Source organism: Sorex araneus, chromosome X (genome assembly GCF_027595985.1).
Source record: "Sorex araneus isolate mSorAra2 chromosome X, mSorAra2.pri, whole genome shotgun sequence".
In the NCBI taxonomy this organism is placed as follows: domain Eukaryota; kingdom Metazoa; phylum Chordata; class Mammalia; order Eulipotyphla; family Soricidae; genus Sorex; species Sorex araneus.
In genome coordinates this window covers 79,801,408-79,811,284 of record NC_073313.1, presented here as the reverse complement: position 1 = coordinate 79,811,284, position 9,877 = coordinate 79,801,408, and the positions used below count along the sequence as shown (strand labels likewise).

Sequence of the window (9,877 nt, the reverse complement as noted above, 5' to 3'; positions counted from 1 at the left end):
TTTTTCCTGGTGGCTGTGTAGTATTCCATTGTGTAGGTGTACTATAGTTTCTTTATCCAGTCATCTGCTCTCAGGCACTTGGGTTGTTTCCAGATCCTGGCTATTATAAATAGTGCTGCAATGAACATAGAAGTACAGATGGGTTTTCTGTGGTGTGTTTCTGGGCCCTCGGGGTAGATTCCCAGAAGTGGTATTGCTAGTTCATATTGAAGCTTATTGTCTAGCTTTTTGAGGAATTCCCATGTGGCTTTCCAAAAAGACTGTACCAGTCAGCATTCCCACCAACAATGAAGGAGAGTCTCATTCTCCCTTTATCCATTCTAGCACTAGTTGCACTTGTTCTTTTTGATGTGTGCCAGTCTCTGTGGTTTAAGATGAATCTCATTGTTTTTATTTGTATTTCTCTGATGATAAGCAGCATTTTTTTCATGCGTCTTTTGACCATTTGAATTTCTTCTTTGAGGAAGTTTCTGTTCATTTCTTCTCCCCGTATTTTGATAGGGTTGGATGCTTTTTCTTGTATAGTTCTACCAGTGCCTTATATTTCTTCTGTATTTAATCCCTTATCAGGCAGGTACTGGTTAAATACATTTTCTCATTCTATGGGCCTATTCAGGTTTTATACTTCTTCCTTATTCCCTTTTGGAAGATTGCAGGATTCTAAGAATCTGTCCATTTATTGTAGGTGCTCCAGCTTAACCGCATAAGTTTTCATAGTAACCTCTCACAACATCTTGCATTGCTGAGAGTTGTGTTTTCATATCTTCCCTTTTGTTTCTGATCCAATTTATTTGGGAATTATCTCTTTTTTACCTGCCAGCCTAGATAAAGTTTTTTCTATCTTGTTTATTATTTTGAAGAATCAGCTTCCGGTTTCATTGACTCTTTGTATTGTTTTCTTGATTTCTATATATTAACGTATGCTCTATTTTTAATTATTTTCTCCCTTAGACTACTTTTTAGATTAATTTGTTTTTCCTTCTCCATATTTTTAGATGTGTGCTTAGGTTGTTGATTTGAGCTTTTTTCCTTTCCTAACGTATTGCCATGAATTTACCGCTTAGTATAAATTTTTCTGTACTCCATAGACTCTGATATATTGTTTCTTCACTCTCATTAGTTTCAAGGAATAATTTTATTTCTTGATTTCTTATTGACCTAGTTATTATTCAGCAGTGTTTTGTTGGTTTCCAAGTTTGGGAGGTTTTCCCAATATTCTTTTTAGTACTTAATTTCTACTTACATGGCACTGTGGTCTATAAGGGTGCTTATTATGATTTTCATATCTGTAAATTTATATATGTTGTAGCTATGCCCTAGAATTTATCTATCCTGGATAATGTTTTATGTGTACTACATAAGGCTATGTATTTGGCTTTTTGGGGATGAAGAGCTCTGCATATGTCTGTTAATCCCTGTTATTCTGACTCCTTATTCAGGGCTCTCATATCTTAACTGATATTCTGTCTGGTTGATCTGTCTAGTGGCAAAAATGAGTGTTGAACTCTCACACTCCACTGGTGTATACATCAATGTGTTTCTTTTGGTTTGTGATTTGAAGCAATTTTGGTTTTGTTTTTTGGCCACACCCAGCAGTGCTCAGGAATTATTCCTGGCCTTGCCTTCAGGGATCACTCCTGGTGGGCTTGGGGGACCAAATGTGGTGTGGGTGACTGAACATGGGTCATCTGTGTGTAAGGCAAATGTCCTAACCACTATACTATCTCTCTATCCCTGGAGGGGGTTACCTTTATTCTCTCAATTCTGTTTCATTCGTTGAGAGTCTGGCAGCTCACCATTTTGATTATGCAAACTATTCAGTGTTATTAAAGATGAAGAAATGGAATACCTCTAATATTTTTCTGGAATTCTTGAACTATTCAAGAAGTTTTGGAATCCTTAAATTTGAGTAGAGGTTTTTGTTTGTTTTCTAAATCATTGTAGAATGTCATCGTAAACTGATGAGGATTACATTGAATCTGTCTAATGCGTTGGGTAGATTGGTCATTTTAATGATGCTATTTATTTCATGCACATGGGATAATCTTACATTTCTTGGTGTGCCCTTCAATTTCTTTAAATAGTGCCTTACAGTTTTCAATCGTAAGTCAGTCTTTTACACGTTTTGTTGATTCCTAGATACTTGGGACAAAACATGGTCTTGAGTTGTCCTTAGACTTCTTCATCATTCTATTTTACTCCCTACATTGCTAGAGAGTATTTCTCATCAGTTTTTCTGGTAACAAGTCATGAAAAGTGTGCTGCACATTAACACGTCTTTTTTGTCTTCACACAGTGACCATGGTCCATACTCTCCTACCATTTTTTTCAGCTGGCCTTCGATAGAAATTTGGAAGAGCCCATATTAGTTACTGTGCACAGAAACTGCAACAATTCTCCCAGATGAAAATAGACTTCTTTTGTATGGCAACTCTGATTTGGTCATGGGCCACACTGATGCACTAACCACAGAACTGAAAGCAAATTGGTTTTCTTCTGCTTGCCTTGAAGTTTCATAGGCCTCATGTCATCCAATTCAGGATTCTTTGTTTGGGTTTCAGTTCTCTCTTCATTTCTCTCTTCTGCACTCATACCAGAGTGTACATTGTTCCCTGAGAATATGTGATACTCTGAAAAACTCCAACTGCCCCGCTTCTCTCTGAGAGCACAATCAGCCCCCTTGACTTACAGATTTGAGCCTCATCTGTCCCTTCCTGAGTGATAGGCCTAAAGTCAAAGCATAAATTCAGTATCTTTGCCAATTCCTTATCAGAGCACCTCACACTGTGCCTTTCGTAAAAAACACCCAGAAGTCTGAGAACTTATGAATTGGTCAAATGGATGTGTTTCAATAGGTTTCCCAGTAAAAGCTTCTTTTTAAGTAGCTTTCTATGTATTTCTTGAATTCCTACTTATAGCCTGCTGTTACATATAATTTTTGTATGAGAGAAGAATAAGTGAATCTTATAGTAAATTTAGGAGAGGACATGTCCATGAAGTGGCGCAAGTGTCAATCTATAAAATTGCATAGAGACGTTAGCAATGATAAAACTACCTACGTGGTGAAATAAGCAGTTGGAAAACTGGACAAGGTTTGTTAGATGTGACTTATGTGTCTGTTGTGAATGGTAAGTAGAAAAGAACCTACAGAGAAATTAGTGTGGGCTGTTATGACAAGAAAAAGGCTACAGAAATGCAGCTGATATGTGATACTAAACAGGCTTGAAAATGCTAAAATAGGGACCAGACTAATAGCACAGCCGGTAAGATTCTTGCCTTGCACACTGCTGAATTTGATTCCATCCTGGACACCATATATAGTACCCTGAGCTTCTCCTGGAGTAAGTATTCTCCAGGAATAAGTCCTGGACATTTCTGAGTGTGGCCTCAAAATAAAAAAGAAAAGGAAAGGAGAGAAAAACAGAGTTCATTGCAACTGTAAGCTTAGTCAGTTCAAACACCTAGCTTAAGGCATTATATTAACTCTCAAAACAGCGCAGCAGCCTTGGGATTTGCCTTTACTTGGGACTTCAATTATTGATTAGGAATCTGAAAGACAAATAAATAGCAATTTATTATCAGTAGTAAGAATTGTAAGAACTAGAATGTGAGTTCAATGAACTTATCTCAAGTTTATGCAATTTGGCAGTAACTGTTTTTAATTATGTAGGAGTACTACTAATTGTTCAGCCATTGATTAAGCTAATTGAATTGGGCATGAACTCCACATTATCTTTTTAATTGTACCACCATGAGATAGACTTACAAAGCTTCCACGTTTGATATTTAGCCACACAATGATGAAACACCCATCTCTCCACCAGTGCACATTTTCCACAACCCACATTCCAGTCCTCACCCTACCTCTATGGCAGACATTTTCCCCAATACTCTCTCTCTCTTTCTCTCATTTTGGGCATTATGTTTTGCTCTAAATTTCCCACCACATTCAAGCCTACCTGCCAGGGACAGACACTAGATAATTTATTTTCCATTGCTCATTTTGAATGTCAAGAGAGCTCCCATGGCCACAATTGTAAATGTGAATTTCTAGATTGTAAATGGTTGGGTTCCAGAGACATCTCTGTAAGGCACTAATCCATTTTGGGATTCAATTGGGAGTCTCAGGGCCAGGGCTGTTGGTGCGCTTAGATGGTACCCGGAGGCAAAATATGGGTGGGGACCCAGGGAGGGACATTTCGAGTCCTCTGCACCATGCGGCCTGGAGATTTAGTCCTGGAACCCATATATGGGATGGGGAGGGGGGTGCTTGCTTGTGGAATTTCTTGGTCACCGGATTCCATCTGGATGGAGTAGGTGGGGAGAGAGCACACCTGCTCCATCTGGGGTGTCCCAGTGAAATTGGCTCAGCATGGGGCCCGGAGAGATCTCTGGAACTGTGATGTCACCCAGGACTTGTTGCGGTGTCTCTGATCCAGGGCTGTTGGTGGGCTAAGATGGTACCCGGACATGTGAAAAAAATGCCTCACATCGCTGGCCATCAGGGAGATGCAAAGCAAAACAACAATGAGATATCATCTCACACCACAGAGACTGGCACACATTCAAAAGAACAAAAGCAACCAGTGCTGGCGTGGATGTGGGGAAAAAGGGACACTCTTTCACTGCTGGTGGGAATGCCGACTGGTCCAGCCTTTCTGGAAAACAATATGGACAGTCCTTCAAAAACTAGAAATTGAGCTTCCATAAGAACCCACAATACCACTTCTGGGAATATATCCCAAGGATGCAAAAAAGCACAATAGAAATGACATCTGTACCTTTATGTTCATTGAAGCACTGTTCACAATAGCCAAAATCTGGAAACAACCCAAGTGCCCCAGAACAGATGACTGGTTAAGGAAACTGTGGTATATCTACAAAATGGAATACTATGCAGCTGTTAGGAGAGATGAAGTAATGAAATTTGCTTATAAATGGATAGACATGGAGAGTATCATGCTAAGTGAAATGAGTCAGAAGGAGAGGAATAGACATAGAAGGACTGCACTCATTTGTGGAGTATAGAATAACATCACATGAGGCTGACACCCAAGGACAGTAGATACAAGGGCCAGGAGGATTGCCCCATAGCTGGAAGACTGCTTTATGAGCAGAGGAGAGAAGGCAGATGGAATAGAGAAGGGATCACTAAGAAAATAATGGCTGGAGAAATCAGTCAGAATGGGAGATGTGTGCCGAAAATAGATAACGGATCAAACATAATGACCTCTCAGTGTATGTGTTGCAAGCCATAATGCCCCAAAGTAAAGAGTATGATGAATATTGTCTGCCATGGAGGCAGGGGGAGGTGGGAAAGTGGGGTATAACAGGAATATTGGTGGTGGGGAATGTGCAATGGTGGAGGAATGGGTGTTTGATCATTGTAACCCAAACATGAAAGCTTGTAACTATCTTACGGTGATTCAATAAAATTAAAAAAAAATTATGGTTCCCGGAGACAAATTATGGGCTTGATAGCCACTCTGCTAGGCGGGCAGGGACTCAGGGAGGGACAGTCAGGGTCCTCTGCCATCTTTTGTCCTGGAGATTCAGTCCTGGAACCCCCATACCTGGCTTTGCTTGTAGAAGCTCTTGATCACCGGGATTCCATCTGGAGTAGGTGGGGATAGTGCACCTGCTCCATCTGGGATGCCCTGGTGAAATTGGCTTGGTATGAGGTCCAGAGAGATCTCCAGTGCTGTGGTGTCTTTAGGAACTTGCTGCTGTGTCTCTGGACCAGGGTTGTTGGTGCACTAAAATACACATTACAAAATTTTCAGCAGATTATATCTTGGTGAGATCCATCCTGGGACGATGGAGTCAGGCTGGGGGGTTGGTAGTGATTTTGGATTGTGGAAGCAAGTGACTGTTGGGGGTTCTGCTTGAGCAGGCACAGGTCAATCTGCCTCCTCCAATTTATCCCAGTCTTTTCAGCCATGCACGGATTCGAGGTTTTCTGTGGCTTTTGATCTCTTTCGTGATTTATTTAGGGGTCTCTGAAGCAAGGCCGGCAGTAGAGCTTACAGGGTGGTGCTGAAGTTGGTTCATGGCTGTGACTGCCAGTACTTCCATGTGTACTGGGAAATGGGGGAGGCAGCCCACATCAATTAGGAGAAAGCCTGGAGATTTAGGTCACAAAACTAACTCATACCGGAATTTTCAGCAGATCATATCTTGGTGAGGTCTGTCCTGAGATGGTGGATTCAGGTCGGGGATATAGCAACGGTTTTGGATTGTGGAAACCAGCGGCTGCTGGGGTCTCTGCTTGGGCAGGCCACCAGGCCAGCCCTCCCCCTTCAATTTACTCCACTCTGTACAGCCATGTGCAGGTCAGAGATTAACTATGACTTTTGATCTCTTTTGAGATTTATCTATGGGTCTCTAAAATAAGGCCAATAAATGGGATTGTATAGCTGAGCATGAAGTGATTTGTGGATGTGGCTCCCACTTTTGGCAGTTTAGTTTCTTGGTAAATTTGGTCTCAAGTTGTTGGGATCTGACCATAGGAACAGTAGCAATTTAGGGGGTATCAGGAAGCCTGAAGGAACCATCAGGCTGCTGATGTGCTCGCCCTGCAGGTACAGGTTGACCTGCTGGCGGCACCATACCTCCATTGGCAGTAACTTTTGAAAACATTAGATTAGGAGTAAGTTGTTATTCTCCTCCCGACAATCTTTGGACATGATGTGAAATGTAAGTGAAACAAAAGTACCAGCCTTGACTTGGTCCCTGGGGCTGGCGGACACACAGTATGTCTCCTCCTCTTCTATGATAGTCATATTGTGTATGTGAAGAGAGGGAAGAGTAGGAGTCACCACTACTAATTATGCCGCAGAGAAGTGTTGCATCCAGTAATATTCCAGGGACCCCAAGATATGGTGTCAGAGATTGAATTCCATATCTTGTACACTAGGCACACTCAATAACAGAGTTGACTAGTATTCTCCAAATTATATATGTGATGAGCGTGTTAGAGGCAAGTGGAATCAGATATGCTTAAACTTCTAATTTATTGAATGAGGATAAGTTAGACAATAAATCCACACAATCAGGACCATTACTAAGATCATACATATAAGTAAACAAATCCAACTAATAACATTAATATAATTATTAAAATATTCCAGATCATGAGCCTCACTTCCAGCTGGCTGAAGCCACAACTCAGGAGTTCTTAATGTGATGTATCTTAGGTGTCTGGTGAGCTCTGCAGTCTCAGCTCAGTGACATCCAGTACATTTGACGCCAGGTTCACAGTGGGATAGTGTGTGTATGGGGGGATCTCAGCAATGCTGTCTCTCCAACAGGATCCCAGTCTCAGGCACATTCAGGACAAGGCGAGGATCCTGAGGTTCACACCACTTCTGCCCAGGTACGCTGGAGATGGCGAGGAGATCCAGAGGTTCTGCTGAGTCTGACTGCAGCTGTCAGAAGTCTGTCTCTTAAAGTTAAATGTTAAATCATTTTGAAGTGCCATCAATCAAACTTTGCAGTCAGTTCAAGGTGGGAACTATCCGCTCAGTATTGATAAACAGATGTTTCAGGCCTGAGTCTGTGCCTGGTTATCCGTGGCTATTTAAGTTGCCGGCTAACCTTATAGACAACTTGTTACTTTTTTTTTTTGCTTTTTGGGTCACACCCAGCGATGCTCAGGGGTTACTCCTGGCTTTGCACTCAGGAATTACTCCTGGCGGTGCTTGGGGGACCATATGGGATGCCGGGGATCGAACCCGGGTCAGCGGCGTGCAAGGCAAACGCCCTACCCGCTGTGCTATCGCTCTGGCCCCACAACTTGTTACTTTTTAAAATATGAAGTTGTTCCTGCTTTCTGTATGTTGATAATGATATATTAAAATGTTTCTGACCTGATCTGCTTCTTTACAGGGGATCACAAATCTGAGGGAAGATCTAGCCCCCATTGCATCTAGAACCGTGCTAGATCTCCAATCATTGAATTAATTTTTGCCCATCAATATGTCTGCCATGTCTCAACCCTTGCCAAGCAGGGCTAGAGTTTATGCAGAGGTCAATACACACCGACCTCGAGAATACTGGGATTATGCATCCCATGTGGAGGAATGGGGAAATCTGGATGACTATAAGCTAATTCAAAAATTAGGTAGAGGGAACTATAGTGAAGTATATGAAGCTATCAAAGTGTCAACAAACGAAAAAGTTGCTGTGAAAATGCTCCATCCAATTAAGGCTCAGAAAATAAAGCGTGAAATAGCAATTTTAGAGAATTTACGAGGTGGTCCCAACATCATAATGTTGACAGCAACTGTAAAAAGTCCTCGATCAGGAACCCCAGCACTAGTTTTTGAACATGTAAATAACACCCATTACAAGAAATTGTACCAGATCTTAACAGACTATGATATACGGTTTTACATCTATGAGATATTGAAGGCCTTAGATTATAGTCATAGCATGGGGATTATGCACCGAGATCTCAAACCTGATAACATTGTAATTGATCATAAGCAAAGAAAGTTACGGGTAATTGATTGGGGGTTGGCAGAATTTTATCATCCAGGCCAAGAATATAGTGTCCGAGTTGCTTCCCTATACTTTAAGAGTCCTGAGCTGCTAGTAGAATATGAGATGTATGATTACAGTTTGGATCTGTGGAGCCTGGGGTGTATTCTAGCAAGCATGATATTTCGCAAGGAGCCATTTTTCTGTGGCTGTGACAAGTATGATCAATTGGTGAGAATAGCCAGTGTTCTGGGAACAAGCGATTTATATAAGTACATTGAAAAATACAATATAGGAATAGATCCATATCTCCATGTACTCTTGGGTAAACACCCCCGTATTATATGGGAGAAGCTGGTCCATAATGAAAACCAGCATCTTGTCAGTCCAGAGGCCCTTGATTTACTAGGTAAGCTGCTACTATATGACCATCAGTCACGGCTTACTGCCAAAGAGGCCATGAAGCACCCCTATTTCTCAGCTATCATTAAGGGCCAGGCTCAAACAGATTCACCCAGTAAACCAAGAGGCAGTATGCCTGCCATCAGTTGCAAAGGTATGCCAGAGGCTTCTCTGCTGCCAGTCCCGTCACCACCCCTTGGATCTCTGCATGATTCCTCAGTGACTGACACTTCTGCTGCCCCTGAGAATCCTGTTCCATCTACACCTCATGTTCAGAAATAATTGCCACTCATCTCCTAATGCTCGGGCAGAGGTAAGGGAGTCTGCTCTCCATTTTCTTTCTTTTTAAATTAAGTTTTATTAAAGCACCATGGATTACAAAGTTATTCATATTTGAATTTTAGGCATACAGTGTTTCATTATCCCTCTGCCTGTGTGAAATTCCCTCCTTCAGTGTTCCCAGGTTCCCTCCCACCCCCATCTTCTGCTCTGCCACCTTGACGGACACATTTTTAGTTTTGGTTGTTGAAGCACTGTAGCACTGTCATCCCGTTGTTCATCGATTTTCTCAAGTGGGCACCAGTAACGTCTCCATTGTGAGACTTGTTGTTACTGTTTTTTGGCATATTGAATAAGCCATGGGCAGCTTGCCAAGCTCTGCCATGAGGGCGGAATACTCTCTTTAGCTTGTTGGGCTCTCCAAGAGGAATCAAACCCGGATTGTCCGCGTGCAAGGCAAACGCCCTACCTGCTGTGCTATCGCTCCAACCCAAAGGGGAAATTACATTCATTTAAAAAATGGTGATACATTTTTATTCTTATTTTGGCTAATGCTGTGTCAGGGAACTGAGTAACTTTATTATGACTTCATCATTGAGGGTCTCCACAAAGGGCTGCATAACATCACCCATTCTTTTGCGGGAATCCTACAAAGAGTCAGGAACCTTAGATGTTCCCCTTTTGATCAGTACCAGTGATGCTAACTTCTCTCTGT

General features: G+C 41.8%; 1 protein-coding gene across 1 annotated transcript; it reads left to right on the top strand.

Moving 5' to 3' along the window:
- The first annotated feature begins 7,986 nt into the window (after positions 1 to 7,986).
- Positions 7,987 to 9,165, top strand: LOC101548825 (casein kinase II subunit alpha-like). Its single transcript, XM_012932282.1, has one exon. The coding sequence runs from the start codon at positions 7,987 to 7,989 to the stop codon at positions 9,163 to 9,165; it is 1,179 nt and encodes a 392-aa protein (XP_012787736.1).
- Positions 9,166 to 9,877: the final 712 nt, after the last annotated feature.